Source organism: Canis lupus, chromosome 9, assembly GCF_048164855.1.
Source record: "Canis lupus baileyi chromosome 9, mCanLup2.hap1, whole genome shotgun sequence".
Lineage (NCBI taxonomy): Eukaryota > Metazoa > Chordata > Mammalia > Carnivora > Canidae > Canis > Canis lupus.
Genome location: NC_132846.1, coordinates 54,132,008 through 54,158,383, shown reverse-complemented (window position 1 = coordinate 54,158,383; position 26,376 = coordinate 54,132,008). Strand labels below are relative to the sequence as shown.

Below are 26,376 nucleotides of genomic sequence, written 5' to 3'. Positions count from 1 at the left end.
AACAGATAAACACAATTGGTTGGCTCTAGCTGATAGAAATAATTTTCTCACAGTTCCAGAGTCCAGAAGTGGAGTCCAGAAGTCTGGAATCAGTATCTTTGGGCCACAAATCAAGGTGTTGGTCAGATCAGAGGTGGTGAGGAAGAATTTTTACTTTGCCTCTTTCAGCCAACATTCCTTGGTTTGTGACCTCATCACTTCAGTCTTTAAGGCCAACATCTTCAAATCTCCTTTGTGGTCTTCTCTCATTGCCTTTTGTGTGTGTGCATGTGTACAAGCTCCTGTATGAAATCTCCCTCGGCCTTTCTTTTACAAAAATATAAGATGGTATTTAGGGCCCACCTGAATAATTCAGGATAATTTCCCCATCTCAAGAGCCTTGACATAATCACATCTGCAAAGACCGTTTTTCCAAATAAGGTAACAATTATGGGTTCTAGGGATTAGGATTTAAAATTCTTTTTTCAGAAGGGGAGGATTTTTTCTTTTTCTTTTTCTTTTTTTTAGCCAATCACACAAAATTGAGGGATAAACTGGTTGCCTGCTTCATGGACACCTTCCAGCATTAGGATTTTGTGCCCCGAAGATTGTGACCTTTGGCAATTTATTTCATCCCTCCCTGAGCCTTGGTTTTCTCACTTATGAAATGAGCCTAATACTGGTATTTAGGCCAATAAGATTGTTACAAATATTAAATGACTCAGTGCAATTAAAATGCTTAGAAGAGTTACTGTTATTTAAGAAGTTCTCACTAAGTGTCAGCTATCATTACTTGTTGGTGCTGTTTGTGTTGATATTAATATTAGAAAAAAGAAGACTATGTGAGAAGATAATTGGGTACTTGCTTGGTGGCCTATGATATAATCAACATTTCTTTACTGTTACTTTATTTTGCTTTGACATATTTAATGAAGGTGAGTCACAGAAGTAAAGTGGTGACTTAGTGTCTACAGAACACTGCTTTATGGAGTTCATTTAACTTTTTCTACAATAGGGACAGACTAAGTTAACCCCCAAATTGAGAAGGCGACTTAAAAACCAAGTCTTACTGAGGTTCCCATTAAGAATGATAGCTTTAGGAATAGCAGAGATGTAGGATTCTTTCAGAGATGAAATTATTCTATAATCTTAAAATGTCTGAGTCATTCTTTCAACTTTTTATGCACATAAGTAAAATCTCAAATTTTTATATTATAATAAAAATCCTTTATAAATCTGAGTCCCATCCTTATAGAACTTGGCTTGTTGAATATCAGTCTCACATTCAAGGTGGCCTTTCTACTTCTAACACATGAGATTGTCCTTCCTCTGCCCCCACATCATTATTGCAATATAAGAACGTCTAATTTGTTAGTAATAAAGCAACATGTTGTCTACAACATGTTTTCTAGCCAAAGGTATTACTGGATCTTCTAGAAACATTCTGTGTTCTTACACACATTAGATGTCATCGTTTTGAAGAAGGAACCATTGGGTATATTGCACTAATGGATAGGGGATGTAACTTATTCCAGGGGCTACATTAGGCCACTGAGAGAGACAATGACAAGCCAGACTAAAAAATAATTTATTTTCCATTGTTTATATGATTTTTTAAAAATAAAATTTCAAATAATGTCAAGGGTGCACCACTGGAAATACTTCCATTTTTCTCTGTGCATTTCACCAAGAAATAACAGTAGGTAAGCTCACGTGTAACAGCAATCTGTAGACCTTTTGACATTTTAAATATTATTAGGTTAAATAACATGAAATTGCTGTTTTAGTAGGTCAAAAAAGGTTGCATATGGTGGTTTCATATAGTACAAAGTAAACAGACAGTACCCCTGTGAAGAAGGAGCTCAATTTTCCAGAGCTATTAAAAGAAAGTAGCTAGATGAAATATTCAAGTATATAAGGAAATTTTTGCATTTTCAGGTTACTGATGTTTCTCCCAATAAATATAAACTGGGTCCTTTTTCACATCCTTTACTTTAATGTCAATGATTATGGGAACATACATTATTAAAAGAAGGGAAATGAGCAAAAGAAATTCATAGTAGGGAAAGCTAGGTAAACAGAAAACAATGAAAACTGCAGATTGTTACAAACTTTGTAATCATTTCTGTTTGACAATGTTTATCTCTTTAAATGTTTATCTTCTTACCCATTTTTATTTCATTTTTATGTGTCTCATAAACTTGGGTATCACTCAATGTTTAGCTCTTTGGTGTCTGAACATGGAAAGCAGATTGCCCTGGCATTTTTATATACTGTAGGAAAAGAAAGTCATTTTCATTTATTGAGATTTATTATTTGAATATGTTTTCCAATATAGCAAAGCACACCTACAAAATTTAATGTACATGCATATGCAAGTACACTATTCTGGCATAGTATCAGCTAAAAATTTATACTTTCTGTTGGAGAAGATGCAAACACCCAAATAAATGCACATGCTGCTGCCCTCCCATCCTCTACACTCTCCCTTAGTGATCAGTGATATGGGGAAAAGCATTATATTTTCCATAAAACCCTCCAAACATCTCTTCATCACTTTCTAGGCTGAGAGTTGTTCTGGAATGGTAAGTAGTTGGGAAGATGGAATAATCTCTAATGGAAAAGATCATTACCCTGGGGGAGTGTTTGATGACTCAGGAAAGGAGAATGACTTTAGGGAACAGGCACACAGACCTATTATTATGGGTTTCACTAAGAAGTTAAGTTTTACATTCATATGATTTTTTTTTATAGTAAATATCATGATTTTCTTGTATTAATGAAGTTTCCCCATGAGAAATTTCACATTAAGAAGCACATCAGATTGTCATTGATCACTTCCATGAGTTCTTATCAGCTTTTGTTCTATCACAATCTGATTCTTATGACATAGTTGGCAATTTCATGTTGTACCTTATAGTACATTGCATTTTGGGATGAATGTAAATGAGTAAACTGAGACCACCTCATAATTTAAAAAGCAATCTTACTCTGAGTCAACATGTGTACTGCCTACCATTAAAAATGGGGGAAAAAAGGAAATGACTCATTCAATAATTTATGAAAAATGTTACAGTTTTATTGTTTATACATTTTTTTTTACAATAGCCATCACTGTAGCACCAGGGCACTCAGATGAAAAATTGGATTCAAGCTCAAAAATGATGGGGAGGAATATCTGTTTTCCATTTCTTTCTTAGGAGCTCGACAGATAAATGTCACAGTGAGTTAAAAGGTAGACATAAGAGAATAAATCAATTAGCTAGCTAATTTATATGATGCTTTCTGTAGGCAAAGAAACATCATAGATATTTTGGGAAAATAAAAAACTTGACCTGAACTATCTTCAAAATTACATTGAAAGCCAGGAACTAGGTGAGAGTGGTAGAGATCAAACAAGATTGGTCATGAGTTTATATCTTTTGAAGCTGGTTGATGGATACATGGGATTCTTTATTCTCATCACTCTACTTTTCCATGTCTTTGAGTTTTTCCATAATAAGTTTTTCTAAAATCCCAAGGTTTAACTATTTCCCAGCAGGAGTTTATACTCCAAATGTGGAAACAAGAATGTTCATTCGTGCATATATACTACAGGCTCTATATTTCATAAATATATCCTACTTCCATAAAATCTTGATTTCCACATCTTTCTTGCACTAGCTTAGATGATTCCAACAAGTAAACATCGTCAATGTTTCTGACCCTGCATCCTATTCATTATCTGGGGGATTTGTCATGAGAAGACAAAAGTAATAAAAATTACAAATAAAGAAGCAAGAGGGATACCCTACGCTATGGACTGAACAGAATTAGAAGAATGAAAATTTGGATTCTGAGTTACTCAACCCATTTTTTCCCCTGTAGCAGCATAAGATTCCAAAAGCTACAATATTAGATACTCACTAATTTGGAATCTCAGTGTGCTTTTTGAGCTTGCCTTTATGACATACCTGAAGAAGCTAAAAATGAAATGAATGGCTTGAAATCATACAAGTGTGGTAGTGGAAGACTAGAATTGACCTGGTCACTGTTCTTCCCATCACTGATTATTCTTTAACTGGATGTGAACAGCATTATCAAGAAGTACTTCTAATCTTCCATAATACATCCATAACATTCAGATTGAACTTGTACATACTAACTTTCAATTATAAAATGAGAGAAAAAATATATTTAGGTCCCTGTTCCTTGCTATTACTGGTAGAATCTGTCAGAACAAAGCTTTAATAATCTTTTTTTTCATTTTGTGTAGCTATAACAAGCTACACACTGTTTATCAAGAGAAGGTTATATATACTTATATAATTTAGTTCCAAGGTCAAAAAATACTATGCATTTATAACTCTAATTGAGATAATTGATAAAGTAATCTTTTGATTATTGATAAAGTAATACATAAACATTGTTTTGAACTTGTTCTATTATCAAATACCACATTTCTAAATTTGATTTTGCAGTACTATATTTAGTGGAGATGGTGTATTTTCTTCATTAAAAAATACTTTCTTGACTCTTATCCCACATAGAATTGGCTAATTCTTCTTTAATACCATACTGTATGTTGCAGTTTTATTTATTATAGCACCTATACCATGAGTTGCCTTCTTTAGTTTACATGTTTGTCTCCCCCTACTGGACTCCAAATTTGTTTGAGACCAGTAATCCTTTTCAATGACCGGCAAAATGACAAGCACTTTGTAGGTTTTAATAAATGCTTGTTGAAAATAAATTGGCAAATTGAATAAATGTCTTCTGGTGGATGATCTTTTGAGTGTATCTGAGCTTATTTTACTATGTAAGCAGATGCCTTTGACTTTTTCCTATCCCTTTTTTCACATTTCCCATATCCTTTTACTGGGGCTACACACAGAAGAGGAAAATATCTTACACTCTGACTTCCAATTTCCTATCGTTTCACTGAACTAACCTCTACATTTTTATGTTTCTCTGTTTATCCAATATTTAATATATTAGCAGATCCAAAATCTGTGATCAAGGAATCAAATATTACTGGATGTGCACGACCCCCTAACCCTTATTATATTCATCCTTCTAAATCCAGCCTTGTCTTCTATTTTTCTGCCTTATCTCTTGTCTCCCTTCTCCCATTGCCTGCTAGCCCCTTATAGAAGAGTAATTTTGTTAAAAAAAAAAAAAAAAAAAACAAAAACAAATAGCTTTGATAGCTCTTTTAAGACCAGTAGTTCTGAGGTCCCATGGTAGAAGAGAAATATTTCTGTGTAGGATGAGTAAATGGTCTCTTAAAGATACAAAGTAATGCCACAGATAGTGGCAGACATGGATTTTGTTGAAGCTTCAGTTTGATAAATATTATCCATTAAAATATCAGTGGTTTTCCTCCTTTGTCCATTCTGGCCCAAGAAAGCTTAGGAGAACAATTGTTTTCTAGGACCAGGGACATTTGGGTAGATTTTCTTTCTAGGCTCCCTAGAATTATGGAAGATGCAGGAGTAGTTACATGATGAATAATTTAGAGTTAAGGAACATGCCTCTCTAGAGGGCTCTCAAACCATTCAGTTCGGGGTTGATTTTGGTTAAAGATTCAGGTTGATTATTATTATCTTTTAGGCAAAGTTTGTGCATCCCTAATATCCACCAATACAGGTAATCATTCCTGTTTTCCACTAAGTAACCAGAGTTTCCTTAAAGTCATTTAGAACAGATTGGTAATTCATACTAAAATCAGATCTGGCCTGCTAGGAATATTTTTTCCAGGAGTTTTTATTAGAAGAAATCTGTTGATATAGATAGGTCCAAATAAACTTTCCAACCAAGATTGCTTTTTATTTTGAATATTCTTAGAATGAGACTTTCTTAAAAACATGGATACGTTAGCCACAAACATGAGGTCAGTACAGGAAGACATTTTTAGCTCTATTTTATAGGTGGGAAATCAATTCAGAGGTTTGTTTCTGATCCTATGGGCCTGTATGGCCCCAAAAATAGATTCTGTGTCTGATGATTAAAGTCTGCTAGAATGAGACATTTCTTGACAAGAGGTGAATGCCAATTTGCTGAGTGATCTGGTATTATTTAACATTTATCAAGAAGAAATAGAGATACTGGGGCTGAGGAGTTCAGCATCTTAGATTTGTGTATCACTTAGTTCATTCCTGATACAAAAATCATAAAGTGTATTGGTTTTATTTTGGGAAAGCAGATTTTGAGTGATAGAAGATGTTCCTGAGAAAACAAAATAAGAGTATTCAGGAATTAGTACACATCTCTTTTTTAAATTATCATTTATCTAAGTGGTTGTGTCTTGATAAAAGACCACTAGCATCCATCTAATAAATAAGGTTGGATTTTAAAAATAGATTTGATTTTAAGCCCTATATTTTGTCCTTAGACGATGAACAAATGCTTTCCTGTTTACTACCTCTTAGAAAAACAAAAGGTTTTACTTAATTAGAAAAAAATTATTTTCAAAATTTACATGGAAACAGAACAATATGATTATGGTATTCTGCTACTCACCCAGTTGTATGGTTTTATGTATTTGTTACATTTTCAACTATTCTAAACTATTATTTTCAGATTACCATGGGTTTAAAAAGGTTTTGAGAGATTGTCTTATTAGCCTCCCTCCCTATCTTGAAAACAAGTCCACTGATAACATTTTCATAACCTCCCTTGGTAACATATCTCATTGTATAGTCATTCTCATTGCAGGTATTTTATTCCCATGTCAAGTGTGGATTTTTTTGATGCTATAGTAATTCTATTAGTTTTATCATCTCCACTGAGATGGTGAGATTAGAATAGAATACCTAGCTTATTTTCTCTGTGCATTAGTGGCTACCAGTTCTTGAGAGAGGAGGTGTGGCATCCTTTGCTCTCAGTGGGAACAAGTTACTATTGCCTCTGGAATTGCATGAACCAGCATGAATCTTAATATATTTTGTTATGCTCTGTTCATGTACTCAGTATATGAGTGAGGCAATGTATAAATGATTTTTTAAAAGGCAACTATAAAACTGTTTATAAAGAATGGCCTATTTTATTTTAAAACTTAATGTCAGCTGGTGGTTTCCTATGAGCTATAGAGTAGAACAAAGTAGAAGAAAAGGTGTTCCAAAGATGATGATTTTTTTTACTGTTTTCCTCTGTTTCTTTCTGTCTGTTGCATTGTGTCAAGGATTTAGAGAGAATGAAGACACTGAGTCAAATTTTAGGAAAAGAGGATGAGTTCAGTGTATCCATTCTGAGGGCTTCTTGTCCTGAAGGAATTCATCTTGTATAACATTACTGTGTTCTTTTCTATTCTCTTGTCTTCCCCACCACCAACCTTGGGTGTCTCTAGAGGTTAATAAACTATTCTCAAAAGTAAATAACACTCAGAAAGCCTCATAGCACCGGAGAGGTTTGGGCAGCTGGGGGCGGGTATTGGCCATCAATTGAGATCTAGACCAGGTCAATAGCAAATGAAGGCTGTTGTCTCGAAACAGCTGTTCAGTGGCCTCTGTGAAATGAGGTGGTGGCTTCCATCCAGTTTCTGGACAGCTGTCTTCCTCACAGAAAGCATTGCCACAATTGGCATTAAGGCTGTCTTGCTCACAGCCTCCTGCAGGCAGCTATTGAAACTTCTCTTTTCTCCTTTCGTCTCTTCTCTCTACCCCCTCATCTTCTTTCTCTTCATTTCTGCGTTCCTTTTCCCCTTGTCTTTTCCCTTTTCCTTTCCTTCTCTGTCTTACCAGTAGGTGGCCTGGAAACAAAAGAGTAGCAGCAGTTCCTGAGGGAAAAATGCATTAATACCTCAGCCTGTGTTTTCTGCCAAGGCTTGCAAAGGAACCTAAGACCAGCTGTTGGGATAGAATGCTCCTACCTCCCACAGTGTCTGCCTTCTCTGCCCCAGCCCGAAGTTGCTTTGCTCAAGGTGTGTCAGAGTTTACTCTGGGGTTGTCTATTTTATCCATTGAGCTTCTTTCATCACAAGGGAACACGGCTGTGTTTGTAAAATGGATGCGCCCACAGGGAATTCTGAATGACTCAGTAGTGGTGGTACAAACCCTTCATTATAACTCCCTCCTGGGCACAAGTAGGAGTTTGCAGAGACAGAAGGTCATGCAGTGTTTTATTCCCTTCTCTGATAAGAGCTGCGCTATTTGGGGGGTGGTGTGTTTGGCAATCATATTCCCAAACGCCAAATCAACACACCTGTCCTGACCAGACATTTTTTGATTTATAATCTATTTACTTGACAAGTTTTTAATAAAGGAAGAATTAATCTCCATTTTAAACTATATTTAACAAATTGCTTGAATTACAAGGAATAAAATTATGTGAAATAAGACTTCTTAAAAATCCACAGAATTCTTTGGATGCTCTTTGGCTCCTTCATAGAACAATAACGAGATAACAGCGATAGCTTCTATCCTTGGAATTTCCAAATCTGCTTTCAGGTTATCCAGCTTCATGTTCTCAGTCTCAATTTGAGTCAAAGAGCAAATTAAGGGAAGACTTATCACTCATATTCTTATTTTTCCAACCAGAGGGATGCAATGGTGGACATGATGCTCTCTTACTGTAGAAAGAGAAAAAAAAATTAAACAATTTTACAGCAGTTCTGCACTTACTGAAAAACTCAAAGCATTTTGCCCTAAGCTGCCTTTGTTTAGAATTTAAAACCTGTGTACAGTGTTATATGGAGAAATTCAACCAACACGCCACACATTGGTTTGCAATGAGCTGATTACAATGCTGATTGCTAAGAACACTAATACGGCCAAGAAGATATCCAAGCCTTTGAAATGACCATATGAAATCTAAACCAGGAGCTTGAATTAGGACAATATTAAACAGATGTGAAATCCCAGATATCCTTTGCAATTTAGAAGGTAAAATAATTTAGCACAACCACTTTTGGCAAGGGGATCAATTTTCAGAGTATGACCAGGACCCACAAAACAGTTACGTAAGAAAAAAGTGAGGTTCAGTTTTAGAGAAAATATCAGCATGAGCTCTGACTCTATAGCCTTCATGATCCACTTTCTTTCACCTATATGATGGGACAAATCATTCTCTATCACTGTATACATTATTTTTTTTACTTCATGGGTACAAAGTTACTTGAAAGTTAAAGTGCTGAATACTGTTAATAATTAGAGCAAGCAAACTGTGTAAGAAATAGCTTTGGAGAACTGTAACTTCTAGAAGGGACAGATTGTCCAACAGGTAAAAGAATGGCTCTCAGTTTTGTGATTCATTTATTTACTCATTTAAAAAATGGTGGAAGAAATCTGAGAAATGATAGGAACAGTTTGGTTATGTGTCTATTTGTTTTTCTATTAAAAAAAAAAAAACCCTCAAACACATCTGACTTCCAAAGAAAGGAAAATAAAAAGACCAAAAAAAAAGCCATTCTGATTTACAATCATTTGTAGTTTCGATATGCCTTGAACTTTGCATTTAAGAAGAAAACATTTTTTCTGATTTTCTACCAATTCCCCTCCTTAGCTTGCCATTTCTAATCATATCTTTCTCCTTGAAAGCAAATGACAAGTGAGGAAGAATTGGTTATAGCTGCTAAAGTCTCTGCCTTAAATAAGCACTGCTTTCATTCAAACAGGTCAAAATGAATGTCTGAGAAGGGGCAAGATTTTAAGGCTTGAAGAGTGAGGGGAAACATCATTTCCTGACTCTAGACCTTCTGTCACTGTGGAGTGGGACTTCATCTGTCACTTTAGCTTTTCCATCTACACTAGTTAAAATGCCATGTTGTCACTTCCCTCTCTTTGTCTTTTTTCTTCAGTAGGGACATTGAGAATATTGAATGAATGGAGTAAATGTATATCATGTATATGAATAGTTCTTTAGCCAACAATGTATAGTCATAGGAAAAATATTTTTCTATGTAGTTTAAATTCATTTTTCTAAGCTCTGAAATCTCTCAAAATTTAGTCCATGGAATATAAATCCAAGATTCATAATGGGCTAAACTCATGAGAAAGATGAAGGAATCAGGTTTTTAAGACAATAGGGAATGGTCAGGGTTGTGTCAATGGGGGAGGGCCTCATTCAAGACCAGCCAGGTGTATAATTCTGGGGCACTCTAGCCATTTCATATTGTATGTGAATGATGCCCCCTAGTGTGGAGCACTGCATACCCTGCCCATTGATCCATTCAATGTATCCTTGATTTACTGTATGCCAGGGATGGTTCTTACTGGTGGAAGATAGCAATAGAGAAAGCAGATAGGAATCCCTGATTTCATGAAAGCTAAAAGCATTCTCATTGTATTATTAATATTTTTTAAAGCACTAGGCCAACCAAATAAAATGCATATATATGCAGAATTTGGCCCATTAGCCCATCAATTAATGACCCCTGCTCTAGGCTTTTAAATTATTTCTGTAATCTTGCAGGTTATAGCCATAGGGACAAAACACAGAAATGTATTGGCTGCAAGTTTCTATCTCCTGCTTAGCTCATGCTTAATGAGAGTACTGTGTATATAGGAAAGTTGGCTAATTAATTTTCAATTTAAATTCTATGTCCCTACCTCAGTGTCTGTACTTACTGCTCCTTCTTCCAAGAAAATATAATTCCTAGAAGTGATCGGTTAGGTAAGTGAGGAAGGAAAACTAGAATGAGGTGGGGGCTATGGCATTGTGCCAGAGCATTGTCTGCCTAAATAGCCATTGGTCTTGGAGACTAATGGCAGAGGGGAGCCATTGAGCAAAGTTCAGTGTGGCTCTTGAACCAATTCAAAGTCTGCTCCTTACCACCTACCAATTTAATTAAATTTTTTTTTCAAAGAAAAAGGAAGATTCCCTAAAGCTTCAAGTCTCTTAAGGGTTATGTTAACAGAAGCAGGGAAAGTGCAGAATTTAGAGAGCTCACTTATAAAGAATTTATTTCTCAGTCTTAGGGCATCTTAATGCCATTTGATAGAAAGTTTTAATTTAATCTATATATAAGCAAAATGGAACTAAAAGAAGGTCTGGTCACCTAGCTATTTTCCTATTTGGAGGATTTTTTTTTTCTTTTCTTTTTTGCATTGGAAATTTCAATAACACTGAAAAGAAAACTTGTATTAATTTTCTGCAAGAAGCTTTAGAGAAATGCTGTGAATGGTATTCAAAGAGTTTAAAAGTTTTCCACCTCACAACTCATTTTGAATTTTCTTAAATAAGAACATGACTCAAAAATATTTAAAGAACCTAGGTCACAAACCTGATGAGAAACTGTCACAGTATAAAGGTATAAAGACCAGATGTAAGCATCCACATCTTCCAAGAAATAAAACAGAGGCCATCCCTGAGTACTCTTCCTCTTTTCTACCTGCCTTCCAGAATCCTTTCTTTCCAAAACCCCCTCATAAATGAAGGATAACAATAATAATCATCAGAGGAGAGAGTGTTTCCCTATCAATTCAATTTAGACGTTACATTAAATTACTTTTCCCAAAGTCTGGAAGCATTTCCTGAAAACTGTCAAAGGTATTAATTTTTTCTCGCTCTCTTCCTCTTTTTAAATCACAAAGCAAAATTCCACTGTCCTTCTACCCGCCCCCCCTTCTAAAAAAAAAAAAAAAAGTTGTCGAGTTTTGCTTTTCTATTCACTGCAGTTCTGGCCAAAGTAAAGCCCTCTTTCTCAATGACGTCAAGATCTTTACCAAGATTAGGCTTTCATTTCTCTATTGCAGCAATTAGCCAGGGAATGTATAAAAGGCTTCAGGGAGACTCACTGGGCTGCAGAGAGAGAGGCACTTTGCACCACAGACAGATAGCACGAAGGGAAAGCCAGAGGCAGTGAGGAAGAGAGGAGTCAGTCGCTCCTGGGGAAGGGAGAGAGAGAGACAGCCTGGGAGGAGAACAGAAAGTGTGTGTAAAACGGAGTAAAGAAGGGGGAAAACTACCCTTTAAGCACATTTTTAAAACTCTGGCAATTCAAGAAAGAAACAGGCTACGTTTCTGAACATAGAGACAATGAAAAGCTAAAGGAAATTTTGCAATCTCTGCCACAGTCTCATAGGTGCTTAGAAATGAAAGTAGAACTGCCTGTCTTGAACCGACTCTGAGAGGGGTAACTGGATTAGGGACGGGTACGCCAGTTTGTGTGTGTGGGTTTTTTTTCTTTTTTTTTTTTTTTTTTTTTTTTTTTTAACATCTTAAATCCTGAAAAAAAAAAAAAAAAAAAGCAGCAGCTCCGAATTGAATGAATTGATGGGCACACTCCAACTGCTGGGCTGGAGAGACTGGACTTGGTCTTGCCATTTCTGCTTCTTTGAAAGAGGAGACAACTTGGGCTTCCTTTTAATTTAGTTTTTCTCCTTCTCCCCCCACCCCCGGCCTTCCCCTTTATCTCCCCCACCCCCTCTATCACCACCCCCCTTTTAAATAAGAGGGTGAAGGGGAACCAGAGCGCACAAGGGAACTGACTGGGAGGCAGAGAAGATGGGCATCCTCAGCGTAGACTTGCTGATCACACTGCAAATTCTGCCAGTTTTTTTCTCCAACTGCCTCTTCCTGGCACTCTATGACTCGGTCATTCTCCTCAAGCACGTGGTGCTGCTGCTGAGCCGCTCCAAGTCCACTCGCGGGGAGTGGAGGCGCATGCTGACCTCAGAGGGAATGCGCTGCATCTGGAAGAGCTTCCTCCTCGATGCCTACAAGCAGGTGAGCTGCCCTGACAGGGGTTTTTCTCCCGTGGTCAGCAGGGACAGGGGCTGGCAAGGCAGGGACAGCAGGCCGTGGGGAGCCCTGGGCTGGGATCGCGGAGCTCTATTTGGGGGGCCCTGGTGGTGAGGATCAAGGGAGCTCCTTCCTGCACCTTCCACACCTGTCACACAGGTTGGATTTGGGGGTGACAGGTATTAAGCCCTAATGACTCTGGGTGACCGAGTAAGGAGGCTTTCTAATAAGGGTCATTAATATCTTGCTGCAGTTTTGGAGTAGAGGCTATTTGTGCTGGTTGAATAACTTTAGGAAAAGTCAGAAAATATTGGGGGAGGGGAGACTGCTGCATTTATTTAACCTGCTCTTGTCACAAACTGGGGTTTTGATGATTTGCCTGATGAGAGGCAGAGGTACGTTAGGAAAGGTAGTTCAATGGTGGGCACTGAGAAGCGAGGGAAAAAAAGAAAATGCTACTCAGAACCCTCAGAGCTGGCAAGGTGTAACAAAATGATCACATACGGTATGCTTTGGCATAATAGCCCCCTCATTTCTGGTAGGGGTAAGAGTTAATGAAAGCAGCCCTGTGTGCAGTGTCCTCATGGATATTTTTTTAATTGAAGGATAGTTGACATACATTGAACAGGTGTACAACATGGGGATTTGAAAATTATATACATTAAGAAATGTTCACCATGATATGTGTGGTTACCATCTGTCACCATACAGTTATTACAGAATTATTGACTATATTCCCTATGCTACACTTTTCATCCCCATGACTTATTTGATTTGAACCCTTTTGAAGTGGTTATCAGTCACTGAGTCCTGGGTTACTAGATATCAATTTGTAAAAAAAAAAAAAAAAAAAAAAAAAAGCTGAGAACTAGCTGTCAGAAATCCAGACTTTGTAGAGGAAACCACATTTGCTTTCTCAAAAGTAAAATGAGTTGTCCTAGAAAGAGCAGAGAAGTCTATGGTTCCTTACAGTCTCAGAATTGTTAGAACACGTGTGTTGAGCACTGGAGCAGTGGCCTCGCTTAGCTGTAGAACTCAGGACTGCTTCTCAAAACCAGAGTTGATCTTTTTTTTTCTCTAAGACTTACTGACATTCCAGCCTTTTGGCTGCTTGGAGATGTTGGTAGGACATTCCCAACTCAGATCTCAAGGGGCAAAGGAGAACTGGTCCTTTGTTGGTTGTCCCCTTTGCCCATAATCACATGACTCCTAAAGATCTCTGGGCTTGAGAAGAATGGACTCACTTGGCTAAAAGTTGCAGTCAAAGTAGACAGTCTTGGTTTTCCCTAACTGTATTGGGGGACCTTGTCTGAGATGCCAGGGAAAGGACTTTGAGAGGAATATGGAAGCCAATGAAGTGGTACGTTATGGATAATCAGTACTTCAGAAACAGGATGAAAACTAAGAATCAAAGAGAGGAAAGGGAATGAGTCCCCCATACATAAACTCTAGAAAAATAAATCTATGCACTAGGAAAACAAGTAACTTCTAGTCACAAAGAATCCAGAGGAGGCTTGTTTCTCTGAAAATTAAACAAGTGTCCAAGAAGGAAATATTCATTGTGACTTAGGGATGTTTTATTACAACGCATGTCTTTATTATTGAAAGTAACCTGCAGAAGGTCTGCATGTGTTGTCCTAAAGGCCAGAGAATAGTAAGAGCTCTTGTTAGAAAGTGAAAGCTCCTTTATAATAATATGAAACAATGCTTAAAGTTCTAACCATATAATTTCCTTTATACTATATATGTGAGGTGAAGGGAAGTTGAGGGAGAGAAATATTGAGATGACCATTTCATTCCCATTTCAAATCTATCATTGAATGTGAAATTTTTATGCTTTGATTTGGGACTTAAGAATTTGGAAGAGGGTGGAGAATGCACAAGTGTGTCAGGCACAGTATTAATTAGCAAGTTCCCTTGTCTACATCTGTATTTTGTTGGTGTTAGGAAGATAACATGGCAATGCCAGTGGCTTGAACTCAGCATATTGAACTCTTACTCTTTTGAAAGATAATTGACTTCTGCTATAAAAAGAAAGTCACTACTTGGGAGAATTTTACTTATATGCATATATGCTTGCATAGATATTTCACATAAAATATGGGGGCTGTGCTGTTACCTACAAATATTAAGTGAGAGTGTTTCTCCTCTTAAGCATCTTATTGGAATAAAGAGGGGAAAGCAAACAAATGCCTCTTCAATAAACTTCGTGATTTTTTTTTTCAGTAATATATAGTGTTCCATTCTGTTGCAATATTTTGTGACTTGTATTCCAGAAAATTGACAGGGACAAGTAATTTTTCTTTTCTTTTCTTTCTTTCTTTTTTTTGTTTTTTTTTTTGTTTGTTTGTTTTTGCATATGGCTTACGTATTCTTCTCCTGTTTCTATAGATTTGATTAGTGACCAAGTTCACAACTGACGTTATTATGTTTGTTTTTTATGATTTATGTAATAGATACCATGAGAAGAAGCCACCAAGAGCCCATATATCTAGAGACAAGACTGAACTGAGTGTATAATGAATAAAAAATTGTGAACATAGCTTGCTTTGATTTTAGGTTTCCTTCTGTCTCCCAAGTATGACAAGGGTGGTAGTGGCTTGGGTGAAATTTAAGGGTCACTCAGAATCTCTGAAACAGGTTGAATCACTTCCCTGAAGGCTGTTGTCATCTGTGACACTGTCTCTGGGTGTAGCCAGTTCTAGAGCCACACTGGAGGAGGTTCTGTGTGAGACGGCACCACAGTATTTCCCAATCCTGATTTGCATTATTTTGAGGCTGCCACTCACAGAAGCAGAGTTTTCCAGGATAAGGGGTTTATGCACCTGTGATACATTAGGCACGTCCTTTCTAATTCCCCTTGTTGAAGGTCAGATATTTGGGAAGATATTTAGAGAAAGTGCAGTAAAAGTGCTATCCCTATTTGGCTCCTATAGGAGGTGACAAGGAAATTAACAGAACAAAATAAAACAACGCTTCTATATTAAAACATTGAATGGGATTTGAAATTAACTTCAGAGGGAAACCTTTAAAGACAACTTGCCCTTGGTTAGATGGAGTTCCATGCATGTTTTTGATGAAAAAGGAAGTCTACGAAAACTTGTAACAGAAGTGAATAACAGATGTTTGTTATTTAAGTTTTCCTAATCTGTGTCATTGCATCTAACACTGCATCCTTGTGCTGGCACTCCAAGACTCAAAAATGCAACCAATAAGCAAACTACCCTGTCTGGGAGCCTGGCTCCTACCTAAATGAAGTGTAAAAGTAAACACACAGTATAGATGCTGACAAGCAGTTTAGCTTCTGCACGGTTAACGTTGCAGTAGCACAGAAAACATATTCATTTGAACATATAATTTTGGTTTTTAAAGTGTCTCTAACATCCACCTCCTCTTCTTCATTCACCTCAAACCTTTTGACACTAATTTCTACAATAGAAAATAGCCTTTTTAAGAGAGAAATAGTCCCAAAAGAACACAAAGGAGGCCATAGCGAGAGCTAGTCCATCGCTTGGATAAAACACTAGAAAATGATAGATCTTAGAGCTACATTTTCAACGTACAAATCAAAAAGAGAATGGCCAAAAGGAAATCGAACTCAGAGGAAAGAGTAGGTAGCTGATTCTTCAACTCTGGTGGATTTGGCCAATATGAATATAAATGGGTAAATCGCTGCTTAATAATTGTTTGGACACTATTGTAAGGACACTGATGTAGCCTGGTCGTTAAGTCAAAGAATTTGAAATTTCTTGATGGTTAATAAAGCCTTGCAGGGCTTTGGGGAGCAGGAAGGATGTGTAAATATTGTTCTGTGACATACCCACCACCCCATTTTTATCATTTGCCTTACTTCTTATCATGAGATTAGGTGATATTTTGTCCAGAAGCCTTTCTCAGGCTGTGGAAAAGAAAAAGAAAAAAAAAAAAAAGAAAAAAAAAAAAAAGAAAAAACAAGGTTAGTAGTATATGCTCTATTTCCAGCTTCTGCTTGATGAATGGTTCTTTTTTTCCCTTGCCCTGCATTTCACAGTCCACATGCTAAAGCGGTATTATCCTTTTTCCCCATGCACTGAACACTGTCAGAAAAAGGGATACCATCATCGAGGGATTCAAATTTATATGCCATATATTTACACTCTTGTTCATATTTATAAATATGGCTATCACAACATTTGTGCTCTGCTCTGCCTAGTAATGCCCTGTGTTGTAAAAATGCAACCCTTTATTTACCTCCCTTGTTGGTGTTGTGTTGATGTTGATTACACAAACATAAGAAAGGACAACTGTAATAGCGCAGATGAGAGAGATAAAGTCAGTGATGACGATATTACATTTTACGTATGTCCTTTCTGATCCTTGCAAAATAAAGGGACCCTTTGGGAACATCGGAACTTCAAGACCAATTAGTGGAAATGATGCTTCTTGTGTTTGGGCATTAAATACTGGGCAGGGTTCTCTTTAGAGCAGCTAATGCTGGCAGGGAAAGAGGTACCGACCTAATTACTCTTCCGCAAGAGTAAAAAATGCCTTTTGAATGCCTCTTTGGCAAATATGTCTCATTAAGGACAAAAACCAAACACAAACCCTCTAAGAAGGAGAAATTAAGATGATAGGTAACTTGTGGCCAGGAGACTTTCTGTGCCACTGTGGGAAATTAAAACAAAGTTTGGGAGTACCAGGGGATAACTTGTTTTTGTTGAGCTTCTTTCCTGCAGCCTAAATGTTATTATGGGACGAACTTTATTTTCTTCATCATTTTGGCTCTTTGTCAAGGAATGCTTTGCTCCTGGGGAAAGCAAAGACTCTTCCATCATTGAAGACAATGGTGATTCTCCCATTCTGTCTCAGCAGGGCATATAACTGAGCAAACCAAGAAATTCTCCATTTGAAACTCTGGTCATACTAGGAATTTAATTGTCATGGAGATCAAATGTGAAGATGAGAAATGACACTGGTCTCAAATATCAATTGAGAAAGGACAATAATGTCCTTTTAAAAGGTTCTTTTTTAAAAGAGGACTTTCATTTTTAAAAAATTTCTAAAGCTTTATTTTATCATTGCTAAATTATCATCAGCATGTTTTAGCAAAAATGGACAAATTTTACAATTAGTAGATGATGTTTACAAAAGCAGACTACTGGTCTACTCACGTTGGGACTTAACAATAATGTCTGTATTTTTTTTTCCCTTCATAAGTTTATTAATGTCATTGGTCTTAACCTACACATCTTCTCTAACATAGTCACCCTCATGAACAGGATATCTGTTTATGACATTCCAATCTGTAATAGGGCCCCATGGCTGTTCAGCAAAATAACAAGGATTGGCTACTTTCATTTCATACACTGACCAGCTGAGATAATCAAAAACAGATAATCACCAACAGATATTTGGTGTTGGTTATGGCAGAACTCTACAATCGGGTTCCAGGATTCACATTTCTAAATTATCTGACTCAGTGAGCATATCCATCGCCAAAACAAAGTTATGTTCGTTGTAGATCAAGATTATTATTAAATATAAAATTCTTCATTGGCCCCTACTCTCAGTATTATAACAGCTATCATTCATTCAGTAATTCATTCAACAAAATTCCCAGCTTAACAAAATGCCAACCCTGCCCCCAGCACCACACACACACAAGCATTTTGTATTTGGTAACCTTTCTAATTTTTAATTCTAGAGTGAATGTATTATACTTGTTTGAAATTTTCTGAGGTAGGCTAGTCTGTATTTTGAAAAGGATTATGTGGCTGAACTATGTCACTGAGAAGAAGGAGAAGGTGCTTTAACTTTCCAAGAAAATTAACTACAGGTAATAAGAGAATGAAGGATCAGATTAGATTATTCAGTTGAATAATCAAGAATAATGCAAGTATCAGCAGTTCTGCTTGGGTGAGAGTCAGGGGCATCAGAGGTCTTTAAATTGACTCCAAAAAGCAGATGGTTGTTTTCACCTACTAAGAACCTACAAGTCTATAGTCCAGAGATGATTTTTCTTCTGTATATGGGTTGCTCACTTGACAAGAAGTCACTACAACAGCTAATGGATTTAGACTGGTCTGAATGCATTCAGATCTTCATATCACAGTAAATTGAGCAACACAGCACAATATCGTTAAAAGCAGCCCTCTTAGGATTGTTACAATATTTTAAGTGGGAAAAATCTAACGAGAAGATAATGGTAATGCTACCCACCACCTCCATCTAAAAAAAAAAAAATGCAAGAAGTACCTATAGATTAAAAAGTTTATAGTACCTTCAAAATGTGTATCTTTAAATTTTAAGTGTATTTCAATACCTCCGAGACAAGTGAGGTATTATTTTACCTCTTATAAAATAACCCAGCTGAAAGTGGATTATTATATTTTTCTATCTAGTGTAACTTGCAAATTAATCAAGAAAATTAATATAAATAAAGTGACTTTCTCCCTGATAGTAACTGAAAACAAATGTACTTATTTAAATCATACCAATAGCTTCCTTTACTAAGAAAGAAGGTTATTATTCCAAGATTTTCTTTTTTAAAGAAAACTAATAGTATTGTTACAAATCTTCATTGCTAGGATTTTTCAGAAGGAAGAGAAAGAACTTCTTTCTCTATGGTTAAAATGAGTTATGCATCCATATTAGGTAGAAGCGTCTGAATAAAAGCCCTTGAGTATTTTACATCAGTTTGGATTGTTGAGTCTTTAACAATTTACTTCTAAGTGACTTCAATTACTAGCGGTGTTATATGTGGCTGTATTTATATGAAGGGAATGAGTCGATCCAGTTGGAAGTGTTTTATAATATTAAGTATAGTGTATAAAAATCAATTGGGCTGTTGTAAGTTGTCCCCGATGTTATTGGCTTTGATTAAACCATTCTAGGGGAAGATCCGACTGTGTTAATTCAAACTGAAGTAATTGGTTCTTTTATGTTGCCAGCTTTTTATTATCAATTTACAGATCCGAAGGCCAGCAAATTTTCCTACAGTCTGTGTTCAGCTATTTAAACCATTTGCAAAGGGGCACGTGGAACAATTTTCTTGCATACCTTCTTCTCTACCTACCTGAATATTTTATAGTTCAGAGGAGCTTGTTAATAGAATATATGATAGACAGGTTAATGGTTTGTGATTTCCTAAATAAAAACAAAACAAAACCAAAAGTTACCTGATAAATGAGGAATTAAAAGAATTCTGGAATAAATGTATGTTTTTGTTATTTCATTTGTTTTATGAAATTGGTGAGGTCCTAGTTATAGGAACTGGAAAGAAAGCAGCAGCTCGAGAAACCTCCAGGAAAGATATCATTGATAAGAGCTCAGATCACTTCTAAGGATAATCTTTTTTTTAAAACATAGAATTTCCTAGAGAAATGGTATGCTGCTTGGGTGGCATTTAATAATGGAACCTATACCCACACAATGATTTGTAGTACACAAGCGCTCATTTTCTGATGTTATTGCCCTATAACTGCCCAAGGAAGGTAGGTACTATTCTCACCATTTTACAGATGGAAAAGCTGAGGCAGTGAAGAGGTGAAGTGGGAGTAGCCCTTCTGGTAAATGGCAGACCCCAGGTTTTCTAGCTCTGGCCAGAAATATCTCATTGGGATCATTGTCCATTGGTTGAGATGGTCGTTCATTTTAAAATGAAGTCAATTAATCATTTGTTATGTAATGTGTGCTAACCATTAACAGCATAGTAAGGGTAGTAAAGAATACCAGCCTCAACATAATTACGAAGAGAGCTAACTAATATGACTTTAGTGATGAAAACAATTATCCTCAGTGATATATAGAATGAAAAAGATTTTTACTCTTTTTAGGACCATTTCTTACATTACCTGCCATGATGCCTCTTTCCTTAAATCAATATGTGTTTAGCACATCCTAAGAAGGAAATACCACATTTGATTAGAGCCAGTTGTTTTTGTATAGAGTGAAATTGAGCGACAATGCATTTCATATGGTATTCTCTCCCCTTTTTCTTTTTCTCACCACCAGGTGAAACTGGGTGAAGATGCCCCCAATTCCAGTGTGGTGCATGTCTCCAATTCTGAAGGAGGTGACAACAGTAGAAATGGTGCCCAGGTGAAGATAGTTGATGGAGCCGAGTGCCACCTTCTTGACTTTGCCAGCCCTGAGCGCCCACTGGTGGTCAACTTTGGCTCAGCCACTTGACCTCCTTTTACTAGCCAGCTGCCAGCCTTCAGCAAACTGGTGGAAGAGTTCTCATCAGTGGCTGACTTCCTGTTGGTTTACATTGATGAGGCTCATCCTTCAGATGGTTGGGCAGTGCCTGGTGATTCTTCTTTGTCTTTTGAAGTGAAGAAACACCGGAACCAGGAAGACCGATGTGCAGCAGCCCACCAGCTTCTGGAGCGTTTCTCCTTGCCGCCCCAGTGCCGAGTTGTGGCTGACCGCATGGACAATAATGCCAATGTAGCTTATGGGGTAGCCTTTGAACGTGTGTGTATTGTGCAGAGACAGAAAATTGCTTATCTGGGAGGAAAGGGCCCCTTCTACTACAACCTTCAAGAAGTCCGGCGTTGGCTGGAGAAGAATTTCAGCAAAAGATGAAATCTAGATTAGCTGGTTAAAGGTATGATTGTAAAAGAGTTTTTTTGTTTTTTTTTTAAATTATGTAAAGGAAAGGAAACTAAGAACTGAATCCACTATTTCAACTGAGTCCCATTGCCTTGCTGAAAGACAGGAATTTACATGTCAGAAGAACATAAACATCTCTAACATCTCTATACCCCTTTTACCACTCAAATGGCATTTGGCTAAATAGTAGCCCCAGCACATCTCTTCCTAGTGAAAAGATCCCAAGATGGAGAGGATGAAACCCTATTCCAACATATGTTCATTCTGCCTTGGGAAAGAAGTAATACAGCTGATGCATGCTTTGGGACTTGAAGAAAGGACTTACCTGAATAACTACTATGTTAGGGAATTATCGTCCTTATTAATATAAGGGGTATTGCCTAGGCTTTGTTCAGCACGGATAGAGCCCAACTGGAAAATTCCCAAATATTAACTTATAAAGAGTCCTTGAGCCTGGTTCTTTGGTTAGGACTTTGTGTTTAACAATGTTCAAGTAGTTTCTGCTGTTCTAGTTTCTAGCCATGTGGTGCTCTATGCCAGTCTAAATATCCCAGAACTCACAGGTATGTTTGTAGATACTGAGAATGATCCCTACCCGGAGGATTAGGATGATTATCTGAAATCTGAAGGATCCTTTCTAGGCAGGTGGGGAAAGCCCTAGAAGAAAATCAAACTGACAAGCTAGGGAAAAGAGGCAGAAGGACAAGGAGGCTTCACAGAGTTTCACCTTGAAGCTACAGAGAGTGGAATTAATTTGTTAGCCACAGAAATATGGAAACAAAAAACATACATGGGCTGGAAAAAGAAGCAGCTCAACTAAAGTTAGCATTGAGAATATACACATGAAATCAATATATTTATCATATACTCCTAGATTGAGGGAGGAAGGGGATGGAAAGGAGAAAAAAAAACTTCATTATCTGTAATTATGAAGATTCTTTAGTAGAAATAATTACTTTTTGAGGCAGGTTTGTGGTATGTATATTTTCAATGGATGAATTATATCCTGTGATACTGATTTAATGTAAAAACCAGTAGTTCCAGTGGTGCTTATCTGTCCCTCTCCATTCCTACAATTATGCTGTGGCTCCAGACATTCTTGGTCTCAGTCTCCATAACATGTTCTTTGAATGCTGAGCTGGGAAGTACATTCTTCAGCTCAGATATATAATATAATATAATATAATATAATATAATATAATATAATATAATATATATAATATAATTAATATAATATATTCTCAGCTGCTATGGGAGGTAGGTGAACTGGTCATTTAGCTATAGCACTGTTCTCCTCCCAAAGTAGGTGAACTATAATGAATAATAGGTGCAAATAAACAAGTTTTCTTGAGTTACAAAACAGAGGAAGAAAAAGTTAGAGACAATTCTAATTAATAATTTTGGAGGCTTTAATATAAGGCAACCCTCAGTGGCATGGAATTTGGTGAAATGGAATTCCCATTTACATTTGAATTTGGACTGGAGTCTTCCTTTGTTCCAATTAGCTGAGGTCTAATAATCTAAGACCTCTATAGTACATTTTTATAATGCTATATATATGTATATATATATATATACATATATATAGCACACCATATTTCTCTTTAAAATAAAGGTACTATAGTGTTACCTGTAATATAATATCTAAATAGCATAACCCCCAAGGAATAGACCAGTTAATTTTGTATTATAAATCTTTATTGTAAATTTGAGGATGCTGTCAAATCACAGTATATGGTTGTATTGATATGTACAATCAAAGGTTCTTATGACCATTCCATTAAGAATTGAATTATAAAATAAAAGTCATAGAAAAAAAATATCTCAAGTTGAAAATATCTTCCGGAACTAGTTGCCTGACATAAGAAAAAGGTGGGAACTGATTGTGTAAGAACCAAAAGTATATTAAAAAAAACAAAACTGGAGCAATATATCAGTCATATTACTAGTTTATTATTTAGACATTAATGCACTATTTTAACTGGTAATTTTCTTTACAGCAACATTTAAGCTTCCCAGTGTCTTAAATTCTATAATACACATCCACAAAGAAACCAAGCAAATTTTGAAAATATGGCATCATCTAACATTATGGAAAACCCCATGGAAAATAGATTATTTCAGAGTTCTCATTTGTTAAACTCTATATTCCAGATTGTTCAGTGGTCCCTGTTGAATTTTACCTTTAAAGTGGTGTCAAAATTATGTGATACCCTGGAAAAATCAAATGAAAACTTTGTTGCAGCTCACTCCCCCGGTTAACCTTAAACTTCCCCTTTGTTCTACATGTACAATAATGGAACAGGATGTTAGAGAAGTTGGTGGGGGGATGAGATTTGGCTAAGGCAGTGCTAGTTGTCTGGGAAAAAGAATGATGGAAAAAGCACCCAGTTGTGATATATGTTTAAGGAAAAGAGAAGGTCGTGTGTGTGCAATTCCTCTCCACGAGGATACTCCAATGGAAAAATGAAGCAGTGGAAGTAAATATACAAAGGCATAGGCTGACTATCAGGGAAAAAGATATGTTCAATAGAACATAGAAGACTTTCTGGAAGAAAGGCAGTTAGGGGCCAATGAAGAAAGTGAATTGACGAAGCTCAGGAATCCTACAGTATGTAGAATGTCTTGGTGTTACCAGAGTTATGATAGGCCTGTAATTATGTAACCTATTTATCTCAACATGATTTTTTTATGATTTCTTATGATGTATCTTTTATGAACATCACAAGAACTCATTATTTGAAGTAGAGGAGAATCAATGCTTAGCTAGTATTCTCAGAGAAATTATTAGATTGTCAATACCAACCCCACCTATTTTGTCTTTGTAAAATATGTTCCTTTGAACAATTGTAGTGTGTGTGTGTGTGTGTGTGTATGTGTGTGTGTGTGTGTGTGTGTATATATATATATATATATATATATATATATATATAAAACTTTGAGACCTAAATATCTCCCCTCCATAGGCTATGTTTACATGGAGCTATCAGTTTAGCCTTTTAAACTGAATTAGCTTGTCTATTATTGAAATAGTTTCCAAGGGATTTTAGATCTTATCATAGCATCTGGATTTACTCAAACATTTAGTGTTTGAAAGACTTATGTCTTGGAACTATTCAAACTTATGTTATTTTATTGCTTAGAGGAAATATTAGTGAATCAACAATGACTTTCTTGAATGGGCATGAATGAAATGCCTGAACAATAATGTAGAAATGTATGATATAAATATTAAAATGTAACTGACCTCCTTAGAGGCAGACTAGTAACTCTTCATTGTATAACTAAATTGACATTCATTTAACTTATATGAGTTTTTATATTCATATTTTGGATCTCTGGTACTATGTCTTCACCTTGTTTTAGAATGTACCCTTGATTTTTGGTAATATCAAATTCTAAATGGCTTATTGATTTAAATTCTCCTGCCATTAAGCAGAAAATGCCTATTCTATGACCAAGGAAAGAAGAAAAGCCTGCTGTCTTTTATTTTGCCTGAAGTATATGTCACTATTTGGGCTCGTGAATAAAAAATATGAAATATGGTGAGGTCATGTGTGGGTACGCCTTGCTGCATAAAATACCAGAGGGGCATGTTAAAGACAATATCTGTGCCTTTGGGAGAATTCCCAGCTGGATACAAGGTGCTCTTAGCATGCCCTGTGGGTTATATCCACAGCAAAAGGAACGCATTGATGTACAGGACTTTCCATTCTGTAAATCAGATTGATGGTTTGCAAAATAAGCTTAATTAGAATCACAATGGCCATTGCAAAGGGGAAAATGTAGACACCAATTTCCGTCCCATTGAAGGGTTAATGAAAACCTCTCCAGCACTTAGAGCTTTTCAGGACATGTCCAATGCCATGTCTCTCAGCAGTGGAGATTAACATTAAGAATTCCAATTCCAAAAACTTAAAATGATATTGCCAAAAATCAGAACAAAAATGTTTTTATATTGCAGTTTTCTCCTTACTTTCTTCTTTACCTTAAAAATAGATTCCAAATTTAGTCTTCATATGTACATCCAGAATGGGGCATGATGAGTATCAGTCCCTGCTTGTTGATCAGCATTCTTTTAGTAGTATCTTGAGGTCCTCCATGAAAGAAGGGAGTAGGGCCTGGGAGAGTCAGAAAGTTGCTAACTGGGAAGAACTAGGCCCTGGGAATTTGGTCTACCGATTAGGGAGAATTTGAAAAGAAACTTCTCACCAGTGGAAGAGGGCTCCTAGGTGTCAATAAATGACTTTAGGATGAGACCAATATTGGGCCACTTCTTAATGCCTTATATTCTGGATAGCAGCAGAGGCAACGTCTCAGACCTAAGAGACCCAGCTGTGTTCTAAGGTGAGTCTGAACCAATAGAAAGCAAACATGTACAAATATCCAAATAAGACTGCTCATGCAAGTCAGGGCTTGCTGCCCATCTTGGGCAGTAGCACCAGAGCTCTAGGGAGTTTATTTAATATTTACTGAGGAGATCTCAAGGACCCAAGAGATATTGAATGAAGTCATTATTTGAGCTCAAAACTCCCCCTTTTCCCCAAAAGCAAACAGGTAAACACATAAATGAAAGAAGGGGGTGGGGAATAAATAAAAATTCTCTCAAGACTTCTCCAGACTACATCACTGGCCCATGTACTTTTTATGTGTATTAGGATGAAAGAGTATGAAGACATAAGTATCCGGTACTTTATAACCAAAGCAATTAAAAGATTTTGGGTAGGGAATGTTGGCCAGTTTTACTTAGTTTTGCATCACATTATCACCAGACTCTATCACTAACCCAAGTAATCGGGCACCCAGAGAGGGAGACTGGGATGTGCAGAGGTGACCAGTGTGCGAATGATAACTACTGATGAAAGAGTCACTGACTCAGTTAGTGGTTGGATACAGTCACATTAGTTTTCCTCTGTCCATCTTTGTCTCCCTGGCAAGGAGAATATTTGGGGCACGATGCTATGGGTACTGGGTAAATGTGGTGAGAATGTACGTGTGTATTTCTCTGCTGCTCAGTTGCAGAAACAAATGCTTTGGAGATTATCAGTAGAAAGAGTGTTATTATATTGGTGCTGAGTGGTACGTGTGCTTTTAAAATTTGTTCTTGTATTTTAATAAACTTTGGATAAAAGAATAAAGTTA

The 26,376-nt window shown here is 36.7% G+C and overlaps 1 protein-coding gene and 1 long non-coding RNA gene across 2 annotated transcripts; one reads left to right on the top strand and one right to left on the bottom strand.

Moving 5' to 3' along the window:
• Positions 1-259: 259 nt before the first annotated feature.
• DIO2 (iodothyronine deiodinase 2) lies at positions 260-26,376 on the top strand. Its single transcript, XM_072839546.1, is given in 4 exon segments — positions 260-420; positions 12,351-12,624; positions 20,632-21,202; positions 21,205-26,376. Coding segments are annotated over 3 exon segments (816 nt in total). The 5' UTR covers positions 260-420; positions 12,351-12,402; the 3' UTR covers positions 21,228-26,376.
• LOC140640324 (uncharacterized) lies at positions 8,233-12,721 on the bottom strand. The gene is made up of 2 exons (XR_012036991.1): positions 12,388-12,721; positions 8,233-8,527 (listed from the first exon to the last, which is right to left on the bottom strand). It is a non-coding gene; the product is annotated as an uncharacterized lncRNA (long non-coding RNA).